The sequence below is a fragment of the Saccopteryx bilineata genome, chromosome 4, assembly GCF_036850765.1.
Source record: "Saccopteryx bilineata isolate mSacBil1 chromosome 4, mSacBil1_pri_phased_curated, whole genome shotgun sequence".
Taxonomy (NCBI): Eukaryota; Metazoa; Chordata; class Mammalia; order Chiroptera; family Emballonuridae; genus Saccopteryx; species Saccopteryx bilineata.
Genome location: NC_089493.1, coordinates 287,286,099 through 287,304,531, shown reverse-complemented (window position 1 = coordinate 287,304,531; position 18,433 = coordinate 287,286,099). Strand labels below are relative to the sequence as shown.

Genomic DNA, 18,433 nt, shown 5'->3' with positions numbered 1-18,433 from the left:
TTGCATTTCTCATTTTTATTTGACAGAAAAAGTTGCTCTTGCTGTACAGATTTAAAAAAACCAAAATGCCTTTAAGAAACGTGAAGAAAAGTTGGGGGGAAGGGGCCACAATCTCACTGGGGGGCAGTAAGGGCCAACTAATTTCAACAACTGCCCCTTTCCACAACACTTCACACAAGTTCCCAAGTCCCAAACCATCACCTGCCCCCCCAAACTCAGGGGTAAAGGGGGGACAGTGCCTCCCAGGCCCTTTCTGATTCAACAGAGTCCTGAACTATATCCTCCCATCCAGCAACTCCCATTCTTATTCCCACCCACCCCAACCCCCCCAAAACATGTGAACCAGAAGAAACTCACAGATTAACATTTCACAGGAACAAAGGAAAAAAGGGAGGAGGAAAAGAAGGGAACCTTCCCCCTCAAAATGCTGCCAGGGTCCAAAGGGGAGGGGTAGACAAGCACCCCTCCCACAGCTCTGTTGGGGAGAAAAGGGGCACTTCCTGTGGCTCCAGAACTTGGGGTGTGGTGGGATTCCCCAAATAACATTCATGGAGACCTGTAACAGAGAAGACTCATCAATGCAGAGGTCCCAGCCAGCCAGACTTCATATAGAGGAGGCCCAGTCCCCAATTATGACAACGCACCTAGAGGAGCGGTGCCGCACAGGGCGGGGGCTAGGTGTCTCCCTCCTGTGCTTGTGGCCTGGGGAGCGGCTCTCCCCACGCTGGCCTCTCCGGGAACCGAGTTCACTACTGCTGCAATACAGAACAGATATCAGACCACAGACACACCAACTAGCGCCTTTGAGCCTCAAAACTTTTTGTTGGAAGTCAGTAGCCAAACTGGGCTGGCTGTTGGCAGGAGTCAAGAACACACCCATGGACCTACCTCTGTTGGTCCCGTGGTGAGGGCTGGGGCGAGGGGCGATGGTGCTCAACAGGCGAGTAGCTCAGGGACCGGGAATCCCGGAGTGAGTCTATTGGCTTCCGGGGACTGCGGGACCTAGGGAGCAGAGAAGAACCCTATAGGGCCACACCCTTCCATACCCACCAGCCAGCATTCAACGACCACCCTCCCCAAGGTCTTGACCACCAAACCTCGCACCACACAGGGCCAGCCTCAGACCCACCTTTGTCTGCTCACTCACCCATCCGCCCGCACACCATCCACCGCGTGCCCCAATGGGCAGGGCATGGGGGGTGGCAGCGGAGGACACAAAGATAAAAGAGTCCCTGCCCTTGGAAGGGCTTGGTCTGGTGATAAAGGAAGGCCAAGGGAGGCACACTCAGCCCCATGTGTGGGAAACAACCCCGCAGGGACCAATATTGGTACATCTGGGGACCCAGGGAAGGGAGGTGAAGGGAAGGGGCAGGGTAGTCTTCTTGAAGGTGCTGTTTGAGCGGAGTCTTGCAGAACGAGGAGTTCACCAGGCGGACAAGGGAATTCCAGGCAGAAGGAACAGCATGTCCAAAGGCATGGGGTTCTCCTTAGACTGCAAGGCGCTGGGTATGGCTGGAGCAGAGGGCATGTGTGGGGGCGGGCAGGAGAGGAGAACACAGGGCAGGCAAGGCCAGTTGGTGGAGAGCCTCACACGCCATTCCCGCAGAGATGGGGCTTTATCCTGCAGGCCACAGGGCGTCCCAGAAGGATTTGTGGAGTGGAGGGAAGTAACCAGATGTGCGTTTTAGAAAGATCCCTCTGGCTACGTGTGGAAGAGAATGGCGTGGAGGCAGGGAGACAGGGAAGAGGCTGTGGACAGAGTCAGGAGAAGATGACGGTGGCCAGACCAGAGCCCTGGCAATAGCAATGGGGAGACTTAAAAAGCTATAGACTCCCTGCGACCAGGCACCAGCGACTAGACTGCATTTCGGGCAGGGAGAGGAAGAAACCTAGAACTCCCCAGTTTTGGCTGAAACACCCAGATGAACGGTGCAGCCCCTCTGTCAGAACAGGGCACAACAGAGTAGGCAGGGAGAAGAAAGCCTGACTCCTCCCCATACAACCAGACATCACAGAGTCCAAGTGAGATCCCCAGTGGGAATCTCACACCCCAGGGTCACACCCCACCCCATCTCAAGCAAGGTAGCACTCACCTCCGCTCGCCAGGGGGTGGCTTCTTGGGGCTTGCAGGTTTGGGCAAGGCCTGAGGGTCAGGCTTAGCAGGAGAAGGGGAGGAAGTAGAAGAGGAAGAGGAGGAGGAGGAAGAGGAGGAAGAAGAAGATGAAGACGACGACGAAGAAGAGGAAGAGGAGGAGGAAGAGGAGGAAGAGGAGGAGGAGCTGGAACTGGAGCTGCTAGCTCGCCTCTTCCGCTTGGCTGGGGTTGGCTCCTGAGGTCGTCCCTCTCGATCAGCCTCCTTTGGGGTTGGGGGAGGACTAGGGACCCTGTGGGAAGAGCATAGTATCACGAAGAGACAACCTGCCCCTGCCCTAATCCTACCTTCCATGGCTTGAAGGGCAGTGGGGGAAGGGATGCCTGAGAAAGGTCCTGGAACTCTCTCAGCCAAAGCCAGAGGCCAGTGAGTGCATTCTCCAGAGCAGTGGCCCCAAGCTGACCCAACCTCTGCTTAACATAAGCAATAAGCTGGAGTTGGCAGCACAAGGAATCAAGGTTAAACCTCAAGAATATCCCTGAGGAAAGGAACACAGCCCCTGGGCTCAGGTGTGGGAGCAAAGTTGGGTGGTCTCCTTCCTTGGAGAGCCAGCTTGGGTAGGCCCCTGTGTGTGTGCGCACGCTGGCTGGGGGAGGGGCCATCCTGCCTGGAGGCAGGGAGAGGGATGGGATGACCTCTGAAGATCCTTCCAGCCCAGGGAGTTCCTCTTGAGGTCTAACTGCCATCCCTCCTGCTGTAAAATTAAGTCCATTTCCTCTAGTTCTGTCCTCTGTAGAGATGGAAAACTTATCATTATCCTCTAGATAATTAACCTTTAGAGACTTCTGTCCCATTCCACTCCCCATCACCCCCACCCCAACATTCTCTTCTACCCCCAGCTTAATGGTCAAGGTCCCCATACCTTCTCAATGAGCCAAGAACCTATGGACAGGACTTTCCCTTCCCTACCCCAACCCGTTCCCATAACCTTTCCCTTGGAAGTTCTAAAAGTCAAGACCCCTTACCTCTTCAGTGCTACCTCAGGTTGAATGGGAAGGCTAGAGCCCTCCGAGTCACTAGAACTGGAGCCAGAAGAGGAGGAGGAGGAGGACGATGAAGATGACGATGATGATGAGGAGCTAGAGGATGAGGAGGAAGAACTCCGCCGCTCCTTTGCTGGCTGCAGGGCCCCGGTAGAGGCAGGTGGTTCCCCACCCTCGGGGTGGGTCACCCCAGGGACAGGGACAGAAAGCATGCCGTTGTGGTCACCAACAGAGGATGTGGTCTTTGCCACTGACCCAGAGGAGAGGGACTGAGATCCTGCTACAGGGGCAGTTGGGGCAAGCAAAGATCGGGGTTGGTCAGAAAAAGCAGATGGCACAGGGGACCTAGGCCGATCCTGAGCTGGAGGGAGAACAGACTGTGAAGGAGGAGCCTGGACCATTTTAGAGACAGGAGAGGGAGCCCGCTCAGAGATCATTCTAGACTGGCTAGGGGCAGCTGGTGGGGTTCTGGAGCCTGGGCCTCCTGGTGGGGTTCTGGACCTAGCTCGGTCAAGAAGCGGTGGTGAGGTTCTGCCACTAATGCGCTCATAGGCAGAAAGGGGTACCCTGGGGCTGGTGAGGTTTGCGCCAGACAAAGCTGGAGCCATTCTAGCACTGGTGAGGTTTGTAGGGGCCAAGGTTGGCGGGGTTCTTGAGCTAGCAATATTCACAGGAGCTGTGGCGTGTGCAGATCTAGGACCCACCAAGTTAGCAGGGGCTGGAGCCTGGGGTGTTCTGGAGCTGGAAGGATAGTTTGCAGCATTTGGGGGTGTGCCAGAGCCTGTGAGACTCAAAGCTGCCAAAGCCGCTGGGGTTCTGGCTCCTGCTAGGTTCACAGCAGGGGCTGTTGGGGTACGAGGGTCAGCAAGGTTCACGGCGGAAGGTGCCACTGCTGTTCTGGAACTGGCCAAGTTCATGGCTGCTGCTGCAGCTGGCGTTCTTGAGTCAGCCAGGTTCACTGCTGTTGGTATGGCAGGTGTCCTGGCACTGGCCAGGTTCATGGCTGCTGCAGAGGCTGCAGGAATCCTGCTGGCAAGGCTGGCAGCTGGGGCTGTTCTGAGACTCATGAGAGGCACTGGAGCTGGAACCTGGGACATTCTCGCAGCAAGGCCTGCAGCAGACATGGACGGAGGAGGCCGAGCAGTGCCAAGACTGATGGCTGTCAGGGCAAGTGCAATTCTAGACTGAGCATGATTTTCTGGCACAGATGTTCTAGGGTGATCAGGAATTCGGGAACCTGGACCATCCAGCATAGAGCCACCAGATTGCTGCAGGACAGACATGGGTGTTCTAGAGCTGCCAAGCGGTTCAAGCATTCCAGGTGATCTACAGCGGTCAAGAGGAGTTGGTGACATGCTAGGACGACTAAAGCAACTCATTCGGGAGCTACTGAGTGCCACTGGAGGAGTTCTAGAACCAGAATGATTTCTTGTTGCTGGAGGAGTAGCAGAGCGTGAACGATCAGAACTACTCCCAGATACAGAACGCCTGCGGATGGCTGGAGGAGATCTTGTTAAGGATCTTTTGCCCCGAGTTGTTCGAGGAGTACGAGATCTAGAACGGCGGCGGAGAGCAAGTGATGAGCGACTTCGAGAACGTTTGCGTGGCAAGAGTGGGGTTCGAGACCTAGAGCGACGCCGAATAGCTGGAGGTGTTCTAGACCTAGATCGGCGGCGTGTCACTGGAGAGGTCCGAGAGCGAGATCTCCTTCGAGTTACCGGAGTTGTGCGAGATCGAGATCTCCTACGGGTAACTGGGGATGTTCTGGATCTTGATCTTCTGCGAGTGATAGGTGAGGTTCTGCTTCGAGATCGCCTCCTTATTACCAGTGGAGTCCTAGATCTGGACCTTCTGCGAGTCACTGGTGGAGTTCTAGAACGGGAACGTCGGCGAGTTGGTGTTCTGGACCTTGAACGACGGCGGGTTACCAGTGGTGTTCTGGACCTGGATCGCCTTCGACTCACTGGGGATGCTCTTGAGCGAGATCTTCTTCGAGTCACTGATGTCCTAGACCTTGATCGTCTCCGACTCACTGGTGAAGTTCGAGACCTGGACCTACGTCGGCTGACCAGGGGTGTTCTAGATCTGGATCGCCGGTGAGTGGCTGGAGAGGCCCGGGACCTGGAACGTTTCCACGGAGCTGGTGATGTGCGTGAACGGGAACGCTTCCGACTGGTTGGAGGTGTTCGAGAGCGACCTCTTCGGCGCCGAGAAGAGGTTCGGGAACTCTCTTGCCGGGCAGGAGACCTTGAGTGGTAACCAGAGCCTCCTCTCCGCCTACGAGTAACCCGAGACCTTGACCGGCTCCGCTGTCTTCTCCGAGAGGTTGACTGAGAAGATCCAGACCTATCTCGACGTCGGGTGGTTCTGGTTTTCTCCCTCCGTGAACGGGAACGGGACCTCTGGAGCCCACGGGGCTTTGGTGAAGGAGATCGGCCTCTCCTTGAAGTTGTCTTAGTGCGGGGGGATGAAGCTGAACGTCGCCGACGCGAGGATCTTGACTTTTCAGGTAGCTCTGGGGAAGACACTGAGGGACTTCTTCGACGTCTTGGGGGAGTTCTAGAACGAGTTTCTGGTGAGGATGATGCAGAACGGCTTCTACGAGAAAGCCTGGTCTTCCTAGTTATTTCAGATGATCTAGAGCTACGGCGACGAGGTGGAGTACGAGACTTCATCTTGGGCTCCACTGATGACCTAGAGCTTCTCCTAGCCATTCTGGATTTCGGTGGGTGTTCTGGAGAGGACTCAGAACTACTGCTTCCTTCAGAAGGGCCTCTGCCTTTGCTTGATGAACCTGATCTGCTTCGTCTGGGAAGGGCCCGAGGGGCCGAAGCCTTGGGTTCCGGAGAGGAATCAGAACCACTTTGTGCCCTGGATGCTATCCTTGGCTTATCTTTACCTTCAGGGGATGAGCCAGACCTACTGAGCTGAGGAGAAGGTCGGGATTTGCTTTCGACCTCCGGAGATGATCCAGAATGACTCCTTTGTCTAAGTGGCATTCGTGTCTTAACTTTAGAATCTGAAGAGTCTGATTCACTTCTTTCCTGAGGGGATGCACTAGGTTTCTCATCAAGTTCTTGAGAAGATGCAGATCGGCTTCTCTGCCCAAGAGGAGTCCTAGCCAAAGTCTTCTGTTCAATCGATGACTCTGACCCACTTCTCTCTCTCTGGGGGGTAAGACACTTGTTGAGTTCTGGGGATGATGGAGAATGACTCCTTGGCCTAGGAGTCTTAGGCAAAGCTTTTGGTTCTGGAGAAGAATCACATTCGCTTCTTCCCCTGGATGGTGTTCTGGGTATATCTTTCATTCCAGGAGAGGACCCAGATAAGCTGTGCCTTGAGGGAGACCCAGACCCATCTCTAAGTCCTGGAGAAGATCCAGACCTACTTCTCCTTGAGGGTGTTCTGGGTAAACCATCTTTCAGTTCAGAAGATGCAGAACTACTTCTTTCCCTTGAGGGTGTTCTACGCATAGTATCAAGTACTGGTGAAGAGACACTCTGACTTGAAGACATTCCTGCTTTTTCCATTGTATCTGGGGATAACTCAGAACTGCTGCATCTGGAAGACCTCACCAACTGTTCTTTCATGTCTAGAGATGGATCTGTCTCCAGCTGATTAGAAACAGGTACAGTCAAAACTTCTTTAACCTCAGGAGAAAACCCAGTACTTATTTCTGCAACAGGGCCCAAGTTTCTAAATTCTAAAGGTGACCCATAACTATTCTCCCTAGGAGGTGAGTTAGATAGTTCTTTATGTTCTGGAGAAAAATGTGGCCCACTCCAAGCTGAGGTCACTGCAGGGACTTCTGTTTCCAAAGAAGCCTGTGATAACTGGCTTTGGTCAGGAGTCAAAGACATAGCAGGCCTTTCTTCTATTTCAGGAGATGACTCAAAGTTACTTCCAGCCATTTCTTTAAGTTCTGGAGATAAATGGGATGGAACTTGGCTTGAGGACTCTTCTACTACCTCCATGAACTCCTCATCTTGGCTTGGCTTAGCTAAATCACTACTTTGGTCTTTTGTATCTGGAGATGACCCATCACCATCTCTTTCGTTTGAGGGGGTTCTAGGTGTCTCTTTGAGTACTGGTGAAGACTCAGTTCTATTTTGTACTGGAGAAGAACTCACTTTGTCACTTAGTCTAGATGATGCATCAATATCCTCCTGAAGGAGTAAGCTTGTTTTCTTTACTGGTTCAGGTGAAGGCTCTAATCTACTCTGCCCCAGTAGAGAATTACAGTCCATTGCAGGATAAAAGGAAGAGTCACACTGGAATCTGTTCTGCTCAGGAGACATTCCAGATTTAAGCCCAGGACTTAGTAATACTTTGTTTCTTTCTTGTGCTATTGGAGATCTGGGTGCAGTCTCTGTGACTGGAGAAGACGACCGGGACTGGCTACCCATAGGTGTCTGAGATTTGCTCTGCAGAAACAGAGATTCATAATGACTCTGTCTCATTTCTGGACTGGAAGCATCAGATTTAGGATCTAGTGAAATGTAAGATTGTCCTTCCTGTTGTAGAGATGAGCTGCCAAAATAGCTTTCTCCTGGTGGAGTGCTAGACTTTACTTCTGGACAGAGTGAGAAGGATCCAGAGCAACTTTGTGCTACTGGTGAATCTTTAGACTTCTCTTGGAAACATGGTGACTTTGATCCAGGAAGATTGTGCCCTGGTGAAGTTTGAGGCTTTACTTGGGGGCATGGCGAAGTAGACCCTGAGTGACTTTGTCTTGGTGGGGTTCCAGGTTTCACTTTGGTATCTGGTGAGGAGGACCTAGAATTGCTGTGTCTTTGCAACAATCTAGATTCCACCCTGGAGCAGGGAGACTCTGACCTGCTTTGTCTTGGTGGTGTTTTAGAAGTCACCCTACTAGAGCTTGGGGAAGATGAACCAGAATGGCTCTGGACTGGTGATGTTATTGTCTTCACTTTGGGTTGTGGAGATGACGACCCAGATAGGCTTTGTCTTGTAGGTGTACTAGATTTCACTCTAGGAGGAGAGGACTCAGAGCAGCTAAGTCTCAAAGGGGTCCTAGACTTCATCTCAGGATCAGGTGATGTTTCAGAAAAGCTCTGTCTTTGTGGTGTTGTCGATTGTTCATTTGCCTGGGGACTTGTTACCGACCCTGGCCTTGGTGGTGTGCCAGATTTCACTTTAGATTGAGGTGAACTGGAACGACTTTGTCTTGACGGTGTTTTAGATTTCTGATTAGGGGGTGAAGAGCCAGAACGACTTCGCCTTGGTGTTTGTGATTTAGCTTTAGATTGGGATGATCCAGAGCGACTGCGCCTTGCTGGTGTCCGAGACTTTTGTTTAGGACATGGAGAGGACCCAGAAAGGCTTCGCCTCAAAGACAAGCGAGATTTTGCTTTAGATCGTGGAGAAGAGAGAGACCTGCTCCGCCTTGAAGAAACACGAAATTTTTTCATTTCTGAACTTGAGTTGGACCTGCTCCTCTGTGATGTTCTGGATTTGTTCTTCCGCTCTGATGATGAGCCAGACCTGCCTCTTCTCTGTGGTGTCCTAGAGTGAGATCTCCCACGTCTAACTACACTTCTACTATGGGATCTCCCTCGTCTTGCTGGTGTCCTAGAACGAGATCTCGCTCTCCTGGCTGGTGTTCTAGACCGAGATCTCCCTCTCCTGGCTGGCGTCCTAGAGCGCGACCTGCCACGCCTGGCTGGGGTTCTAGAGCGTGACCTGACATGCCTGGCTGGGGTTCTAGAGCGCGACCTGCCACCTCTCCTGGCTGGCGATCTACTACGAGACCTCCGACGTACTGACCGGGTCCTAGATCTGCGCCTAGCAGGTGTTCTAGATCGAGACCTGCCTCTCCGAGCTGGTGTTCTAGACCGAGATCTACGCCTGGTAAGTGTTCTGGATCGCGATCTGCGCCGGGCTGGTGTTCTAGAACGAGACCTACCACGCCGGGCTGGTGTTCTAGAACGAGATCTGCCTCTGGTGGCTGGGGACCTAGAGTGTGACCTGCCTCGCCTTGCTGATCTAGACCTGCCTCTTCTCTGGATATTTCTGCTTCTGGACCAGCCTGGTCGCTGAGGAGACCTAGAGCGGCCACGTCGCTGGGGACTTCTAGATCGCCCCCACCGCTGTACAGACCGGGACCTATGCCACTGAGGGGACCGGGACCGAGAATGACCTCTCTTAGTTGGAGTTCGAGACCGCGATCGCCCCCTCTTAGTGGTGGTAGGGCTACGGGACCTCCCCACTCTACGAGGAGTATGAGAATGTGACTTATCCCGCTTTGCTCGGCCACGTGAGTGACTCTTGGACACAGGAGAAGAAGAAATGTCTCGGCGGGACCCAGGAGCTGGTGTGGGTTTAGGACTTTCAGGGGAAGAACTGGCATGCCGAGAAACTTTGGTAGGTTGAGGGGATGGTGGGCAGCTCTCCGAAGATGATTGGGGAGGTTTCTCAGGAGACTTGGTTGGTAAACGACCCCGGGTTGGGGAAGCCTCAGAAGGGGGGTTCACTGGCTCCTGACTTAAAGGGGTTGTTGCAAGGGGTTGTGGGGAGCTGCCATGTTGCTCAGCAAGGAGCAGAGTGGGAGCAGATGGTTCTGGGCCTGTGCTGCTCCTTTCCGGAGAAGGACTAGGTCGACCTGCAGATTTCTAAGAGTGGGGAAAAAAAGTAGGAATAGGGATATGTAAACACCAAAACTTCCATCACCCTTAAGATCCCAACATTCTTTCCAATGACACTTCCTCAGCCCATTACACCAACTAATCCTTATTTTCATGACAGGCCATTATATTCACTCAATTAACAAGAAGCCATTTAACATAAAATACATTGGGGGAAACCTTGAAGATATGGACAGTCTACGGCCTTAAGAGTCTTATAACCGAGAGAAGAGATAATGCATACAAGAAACACACCATATTTTACAACAATAAACAGTATAAAATGCTGTAAAAACAGGACAAAAGTACTTTTAAACAGAAAAATAAAGCAATTCACCAAAGTTGGTAGAATCTGACTTTTTATCCTTGAAAAATGGACAGGGGAAGTAAGAATTTAGCAAATAGCAATTAAAACATACTGTTACAGTTGAAGCAAGAAAACATTAGGGTTTGAATTAGAATAGCATGTATAAAAGACCAGGTGCTGAAAAGACCATTCTAGAGTAGTGTTTTCGGATTCCAAGCAGCAACCCAGTGGGTTAAAACATTTTAGGTACAACCAGTATTTAATGAAATAAAAATATTAGAAGCATCTAATAAAACTGAATAAGTATAAAGAAGTTTTGAGTTCTATAAACATATAAATATTGTTAATAAAAAAACCTCTCCAGTGAAGTTTAAAAACCACAATTCTAAAGGATCTGCAGAATAAAACTTGATGAATAACCAAAAAAGGAACATAGAAAGAAAAAAACCCAAATTCATTTATCTTAATAAGCTCTCACTTCTCTTCCTAACTTCAAATGCCTACCCCTAAGCCCATAATCCGCAATGCAACAAACATCTATTAACTCAGGAACATACCTCCTTGTCTTTGTCTTCACAGGGGTTACTTGGCTGCTTTGCAGAGGACTCCGGGCTGCTGGGATGCCCTGTGTTGGTGGTATCTGGTTCTCTGGAAGGTGCGTCTCCCTCCCCTCTACACCCTGAAGCAGGGGAAAGACTTTGCCCAGTCAAGGCAGTTGTATGGGTTTTTGTTGCAGCACTTCGAGACCTGAGAAAGGTAATTGAGGATGAGGAAGAGAAAGGAAATTAGCTCAGGGTAGTATAGAAAACCCCCTCCCTAGCTCCCATCCACCTTTCCTGACTGTACATAACCCTTCTCCAAAAAGCCTTCTCATATTCACAAAACTCAAATCACTCACTGAAATTCAAGTCCAATTCGCTTTGGTCCTTCTCTTCCCAACACAGTCCCAAAAAATGTTGTTCCTCTACCCCTCTATTCACCTCCCTCAAACCTCCCCAAACCCTCCACCCAGCCATTCCCTACCCACTTCATTCACAACTCACCTCTGAGCCCACCTCCTTCAGGAAGCCTTCCCCGATTAAGGAAGCCAGGGTAAGGATTCCTTCCTCCCCCAGACACCACGAACAACCCCCCCCTATTCTGGCAGTCCATATACATCAGAACAAAACAAAAAATAACAAAAGAAACAAAAGAAAAAAAAGAGAAGGGGAAATGTATATGTCTGTCCATCCTGTTGCTTTAGCCTGTCAGCTCCTAGAGGGCAGGGACCGTGTCTTCCGAATGGTCTGTGCAGCGCCTAGCACACCGTGGGCGCTCAATAAATATTAAATTGATTAACCCACAAGTCCCTCTCCCTCCCTTCCTCCTGGACTACCCCTTACCGACTGCGGGAAGTATCAGAAGAGGAAGCAGAATCAGCAGAAGTTGAATGGTGGGCCCGGCGGCTCTTGGGCACTGGTGTTGTACTTCGAGACCTGAAGAAAGACCACCACCCACAATTCAGGGTGCTGTCACACCTGTACTGGATTACCTTCACTCATCCCTTAACCCATTACCAATCAGGTATATGACTGATTCTACCCTATCCTAGATGGCATTCATCTACTTGCTCAACAAATTCGCCTCCAATTCACATAGATTCACTCACCGCTTCCGCTTCTTGTCCTTAGATTTACGTTTGCTCTTTGGAGTGGGAGACCTGAGAAATAAGATTAACAGTAATAATCAATAAAAAAAATAAGTAAAACCAAAAATAAAATAATACAGAATTGAAAGATCAAGGAACTGAGCTTTACTCCAAAAAATGACATACCCAACCCCCACCCAGAGAGCAAGCAAGGCCAACAAGCAATGGCTCACCACTCTATGTGCCACCATGTCCCCATGCCACAAAAAGCTCTTACCTATGCTTTCGTTTCTTGGATTCAGATTCTGACCTGTGGGGCGATAAAAGATAAAGCATACACCAATACCTATGCCTGGACTCATTAAGCCTCTCCAATCACTCCATATACTCCCACCTCATACCTGTGCTTCTTCTTCTTAGAACTCTTCTTCCTCTCTCGTCGAGGAGAGCTGCTCTCTGACCTGCTAAAAATGAGTTCAGAAACAAGGTCATCCTGCTTGGCTTTTCCCCTGACACTCCCACTTATAATACCACAATCTCCAAAAGGCTTCTAAAAAGCACTGAACGACTCCAAAAGCACTAATGTCCCAGACCTAAACCCAGGACTTACTCTCTAAGAAGCATAGTTACCTCCTCCTTATATCATTAAACCTCAAAATGAAAAACAAAATCCCAGAAAACCAAAATACTGTTGCCAATTCTTAATTGAAAGAGCTGCAGAATCAACTCTTCCTACTAAAAAAGCATATATATTCCTCTCCCAATGGAAACCTGAATGCCGCCCCCCTCCCCTGAGGTGTCTGACAACTCTCTCCTGATTTCCAGAAGGAAAAATTCTCTATAAAGACAGAGAGGAAGAGAGATTAACTGACTCAGGAGAGAAAATGTATGCATGACAGGGCTGGTCCTCTGACTTACTATAGTAACTTTCCAACCAACTTACCGTCCTCTATCTTTCTTCTTTTTCTTCTTCTTTTGCTTTGGAGTTGGTGAACGAGAACTGCTGGAATCTCGAACAAGGCTGGGCAAAATGAAGAGGACAGGTGTTAAAATAAATTTTCTTGGCCCTGGCCAGTTGGCTAAGTGGATAGAGCATCAGCCTAGCATGCGGATGTCCAGGGTTCAATTCCCCATCAGGGCACATATAAGAAACCATCAGTGATTTTCTCCCTCTCCCCTTTTTCTTCCCCTCTTGCAGCCAGTGGCTCAAGTGGTTCGAGCGTTGGCCTCGGGTGCTGAGGATAGCTCAGCTGATTCGAGCATCAACCTCAGAAAGAGGTTGCCAGGTGGATCCCCCATCAGGACACATGTGAAAGTCTTATCTCCTCGCCTCTAACTTAAAAAAAAAAAAAGATGTATTTTCTCAAGACTTCAGAAAAACAAAATCTAGAGACATTAGAAGAAATAGTCCACAAAATAAAGTTCTTATAAGAGAAGCTGACACTGGTTGCTTGGTCTTGAGTACCTATAAGGTTTGGGAGGCTCGGGAGCTGGTTGTTTGGCTTCTCGAGCACGACGCTGAGGATCAAAAGAGCTGCCATCCACATAGGAATCACTGATGCCAAAGGCAGCACGAAGTCGCTCATTCTTCTTCTCATTCAATTCTGCCAACTGGTGAGTCTCGGTGACCCTAGAGAAAAAAACAAACGGTGTGAAGAACTCAGAGCAAAGGGCAGTCATTTTTACACAATTACAGGCAGGGGCCAAACAGGATCCTGAGAAAGAAGACAAACAGGAAGTGGAGGTAAGAAGAGAGGACAGCAGAAGGAGCAATATACAGTCCAGAGTAAATCAAAGGAGAGTGAAAACACTCACGCTGGCCTCTGCCCTGGGGTCTCCTCCTTGCCCCCAGGGTTCACATCCTTCTCCAGCAACATGAGTCGAAAGGTCGCCACTTTTTCCTGAATTTGCTGTTCCTCGTACCTAAAGAACAAATTCCTTCAGGGTTAGAGCTTGACTAGACACTTTCCCCAGTCCCAGGTTTACAGTTCCCTCCTTCCCAACAGGGCAACCTTCCTTCTCCATGCACGCATAGAACTTTTCACTCACTGTCACCCAAAGGGCCCTTCTCTTAAATCCATCTGATCTTTTCCCTGTCCTCTTTCTCCCTTCCACTTACTATACCCCCTAGAACAGTGGATTTTAAACATGCTACACTCGGGCCAAAAGAAGAAAGTTAAGCAGGCAGAGTACTAGGTGCTCCTCCTCAACTTCAATAAGAACAGGTCTTTTGTTTCATTTCCTAGAATTTCCAAGTAAGATGCAGGGGCGCCACTGCTGAAGTTTGAAAACCACTGCTCTAAAAGGTTTTCTTCCCGAATGTGCTCCTTTTCCAAAATTTCATTTCCTACCCAACCCATGATCCTCTCTTATCCAGCCAGGTCTTTCTTCCAGTTCCTGTTTTCCTGCCTTTGCTACTTTCCAAGGCCTCAATCCTTAAATTCATTTATCTTCCTCTCTATCAATGACAACACCTGTCAGTTTATCTAGATCTTCTCTTGCCTGGTCTCTGCTTGCCCACCTCTACCTTAAAGCACATTTTGTTCTCAATGCTCCCCTCTTTCCCCAAGTGCCTCCATCTAAATTCAAACTCCTTTAGGCTCCCTTATATGTCCCAGACACAGTTTCCTCATCTCCCACTCTAAGCTGTCCCTTAGCTCCTTTCAATTTGCTAATTCCTTTACCTCCACCCCTCTTGCAACTCCTCTCCAGCCTCTTTCAACAAGCCCTAACTAAGCTTCCTACACCCCAACTAACTCCCCCAGCTCTGCACTCATTCAGTGCTTGGCTCTCCCCCAGCCCTCCCCTCACCCCTGCTCTTCCATCATCTCCTCCAGCTCGAGGCATCGCAGCTCCACTCGCCGCTTGCGCTCGTGGTCCAGGATGTCAGGATTAGGCCGCTTCACCAGGGCAGCCTCCAGGCGCCGCAGTTCCTCCTCTCCCTTGTAGTCAGGCCGCTCACCCCGGCGGCCCCGCACCAGGGACAGGTTGCGCTGGACGTAGCCGTTGGTGCCGCTGCCCCGGGGCGTTGGCAGCCCGATCCCGTTGTACATGGCCCCGTGCCTGGGGGTGGGGGGGGGCACCACCACTCCTGAGGGGGAGCGGGGAAACAAGGGTCAGGCCCCTGGCCCCAAACTAACCACTTACCACCACCCAAATCCCTGCTCTCCATCCCTATTTTCAACATGTATCTCTTCACAATAAACAATCTTTTTAGCTGCATAATCCTCCTGATCTCCTAACAAAACCTTCATCCTTCCCACACTGCTTTCCATCAACTTATAGCCCAGCTCTTACAACCTTTTCCTTCAACATGCAAGAACCATTCCTTACATCCAGATTTTTTCCCACACCCTAAACAAAGATCCTTTCTCTCAAATTTCTTCATACTGTCCCTTTATTCTCCTTTGGCCCCAATACATACAGCGGTGTCTCCACCAACTACTCTAATTCTTAACCTCTGGTAACTGACTCAAGACTCCAAACTGGGCACAACAAACACTACAGATCTGTGGCACCCAAGGGCCTGCAGTTCAAGTCCAAAGACTCTTCCAAGAACAGACCTAAAAAGTTCAGACTACCATGTTATGAATACAAAATAGATTAAACAGCCCCTAGATATTTAAACAGGTATACCAACTGAATCTTAAGATAAACCAAAAGTAACCTGTGCAACCTCACACCCAGACTAAAGACCAACATGCACATCAAAAACTCATGGACCTTGGCTAAACAATCCTTATATTTTACTTTCCAAGTAAGAGACCATTTCTTTGATTGTAAATATTTATAGCTATCAACTATCCTGACCTTTTCCTTATTCCTTCAATTTCCTTCTAAAACAACTCACATGATTTACAACTCACCCAGCTCTCCCTAGCACTTGTCAATTACCAGTTTTCAACTCAAAGCTCTAATACTTAAAACCAGCCTGTTTCAACTGTTCCCATACCTTCTCTACATCCCTTGCCTTAAACTTACAATGAAAAACCCCCCCACTCTTTATACTTCAATTTCACTATGTCAAACTGTCAGCTTTCCCTACCAGTCCCCTGCATCTCACTTCCTAGTTTTTCTCTTCTAGTCCTGCCTTATCTCTCAACTGTTACCTCCAGGCCTCCCACCAGGTTCTCTATGCTTTCAACCTGTCCCAACCTCAACATGAGTCTGAATAGCCCTCAAACCCCAATCTTTTTGGTTAGAGTTCCTGGCTACATATAGTCTGCTCCTTTCTCATGCTATATATAACTCTATTTCTTTTTCCAATTCACTCTGGCCAAAATAATTTCACAGACCAGAAATGTGTGAGGAAAGCTACCCGAGGAACAAAGTGAATAGGTTAGTGAAAGCAGAGGGAAAATAAATTGAGCTGGATAAAAGGGAAAACTGTTCTTTTTAAATTCCAGAATAAAAAAGCATCATACAAATGCCTGGGAAAATGTACTAAACAAACAAAAAAAGTATGCTGAGATACTGAATGAAAGGGAGATGGCCCAAATCTAGAACAGTTTGGACCCCACCCCCAACTCTTAGGCTGGGTCCCTACCCATCTCAGTACAGACTCCAAACAAAAAAAAAAAATTGAAAACAAAAAAAGATAACCATACGAGGGTAAAGAGAGTTACAGATGAGGTCAAGTCCAGGAAAGGCAAGTGATTATATTATGCACAAAGAAATAAAAAAAACTTCTTTATAATACAAAATGTCAGTTTCTCTACTTTCCAAACCTCGCTTTCACTTTCTCAAATATCAATCTAAACCTAGGTTCTTCTTTGCTTCTCTACACCCCCCCTAATTTTTCCTGTGTAGAATGCTTCTGATCTGCAATTAATTCAGTTTACCCATTCACCCACACTTCCATACCACCTCACACAATAATCCTCCCACTCCCTAGGGAGATTAAACCAGTAGCTGCTAAGCAAAGGCTATTAAGCCACAATGAACTGGAGAACTTGTAAGGAATAAGCCAAAAAAAGGAAAAAGAACAAAAAGACCCCACAGCAGCCAAGGCAGTGCTCAAAACACTAAAAGGAAAGACAAACCAGGGGTACATTAATAACACACACAAATCACCAAAACCAGATAACTTTATAATTTCTAAAATGGGGGATTCTTAGACTGGGAACCATAGACTGTGGGCATGCAAAAAATTAACCACGCTAAAGGCAGAAAATAAAAGCTACAAAGGAACACAAAAGAGAACTTTTTCTATTGGAAAATGATCACGATGCTAAAGAGATAGAAAGAATTCTTAAAATCCAGTACAATATTACGGTATCCAAGAAACGAAAGGCACCAAATGGGATGGGAGCAGGCAGGAAAATGGACAGATGTAATAAGCAAAGCAAGCAAGCTCAGCACTGGGGCAACGTCTAGCTGGATTTTCACTATGGAACCCAGAAAGCTTAAGATATTAGATCAAGCAGAGACCTAAGCCCACACACTTAAGAAGGAAGACAACACAGACTTCGAGTTTTTGATCCAAAAGACAGCTTAAGACAAGCGTGAATGGAAACCAAGGCTCAGAAGCATTATGTGCCAAACAATGCCTCAAAGAGTCTAGCATTTTCTTCCCAAAGGAAGGTTGTTGCAACAGCCCCCCTTCCTAACTTGAACACAACTTTTGGGGAGACAATAAGTTAAAAAAAAAAAAAGCGCACGGTCTGTATACACATACCCAAACTGAATATATATATTTTAAAGGTTTGGGGCTTTTCTCTTCCTAATACTTCCACGGCAAACCGACCCGAGTCCGCACAGTCTAAGCTCTCGGGCGTCTAGTTCAAGGCCTTCCCTACACTGGAACGCCAAGGCTTATTTTCGGCCCCGAGGAATGGGGGAGGGGGCTGTGTGGCGCCCTGAAGTCTGGGAGGCTCCCAGCCGGACTGCAGGGCGCCAGGAGGGAGGCAGTGGCAGGAGGGGCGCGAGGGAAGGATTCTGGAGCAGGCCCCCCCGCCGCCGCCGCCCCCTCCCTGCCTAGAAAATGCTCGAAGGGGCAGCTACCGGAGAGCCTCCTCGGTTACAGGTATGGGGGAGGCGAGAGACCGAGGCGCGCTCCTCTATTGCCGAGCGCGCGCGCGCCAGCTTTAGTGCAATCGGCGGCGCGCGTCGTTGCCATGGGGGAGGGGAAATCGAATAAAACCCCGCGCGCGACGGAGACCGCGGGAAGGGGGGAGGGGAGGCAGGCGAGCGAGGGCGTCCGCGCGAGCTAGGGGCGGCGAGCGCGCGTGCGCGTAGCGGCCTAGACCGTTCTCCGCGCGCTTTGGCCTCGAGCCGGGGCTGCCGCCCCTCCCCCACCGGCTCGCGCGCTCCCTCACCCTCTCACCCGCCGCCGCCGCCGCCGCCTGCCGCTTCCGAGAGGAAGAGGTGCTACCGCTACTCGAGCTCCCGAGTCTCTCGGGGTCTGGAGCCGTCGCCTCGCCTCGCCTGTCCGCCCGCCTAGCCGACACTGACGCCTCCTCGCTTCCTCAGGGGCCGCAGCGGGCTCCGACTGCGCCACTCGCACCCCGCCTGGGCCGCGCTGCACGTCAGCACGACTAAGTACGTCAGTACGCAGCCGCGGGCGTCACAGACCCGCCGGGAGTCGTAGTACGCATAGCAGCCTTGTGCGCAGGCGCCGAAATCCCACCGGGAAATGTAGTTTCTTAGGGTCCGAGGGAGGTTCAATTTTGTTGCCAAAGAACTACGAGTCCCTTCGGTCAGTGCAAGGAAGAGTAGGAG

General features: G+C 50.0%; 1 protein-coding gene across 13 annotated transcripts; it reads right to left on the bottom strand.

Annotated features, from left to right (window-relative positions):
- Positions 1 to 3: 3 nt before the first annotated feature.
- On the bottom strand, positions 4 to 18,238 carry SRRM2 (serine/arginine repetitive matrix 2). 13 transcript variants are annotated; one of them, XM_066275168.1, is made up of 15 exons: positions 18,039 to 18,169; positions 14,525 to 14,804; positions 13,529 to 13,636; positions 13,179 to 13,343; positions 12,657 to 12,734; positions 12,115 to 12,177; positions 11,991 to 12,023; positions 11,735 to 11,785; positions 11,469 to 11,561; positions 10,644 to 10,833; positions 3,118 to 9,767; positions 2,094 to 2,384; positions 889 to 1,002; positions 645 to 755; positions 4 to 556 (listed from the first exon to the last, which is right to left on the bottom strand). In XM_066275168.1, the coding sequence occupies exons 2-15, from the start codon at positions 14,764 to 14,766 to the stop codon at positions 547 to 549; spliced, it is 8,199 nt and encodes a 2,732-aa protein (XP_066131265.1). In that variant the 5' UTR covers positions 14,767 to 14,804; positions 18,039 to 18,169; the 3' UTR covers positions 4 to 546. The 13 variants fall into 13 exon arrangements, with proteins under 13 accessions (XP_066131265.1, XP_066131261.1, XP_066131267.1 ...); XM_066275164.1 differs by having other exon boundaries at positions 18,031 to 18,161; XM_066275170.1 differs by having other exon boundaries at positions 645 to 752; positions 18,031 to 18,161.
- Between the last annotated feature and the right edge of the window lie 195 nt (positions 18,239 to 18,433).

Coding starts and splice junctions, on each gene's coding strand:
- SRRM2 (XM_066275168.1), bottom strand. CDS start 14,766: ATGTACAACGGGATCGGGCTGCCAACGCCCCGGGGCAGCGGCACCAAC. Junction 13,637..14,524: donor GAGATGATGGAAGAGCAGGG/GTGAGGGGAGGG, acceptor TTTGTTCTTTAG/GTACGAGGAACAGCAAATTC. Junction 12,024..12,114: donor TCTAAGAAGAAGAAGCACAG/GTATGAGGTGGG, acceptor ATCGCCCCACAG/GTCAGAATCTGAATCCAAGA.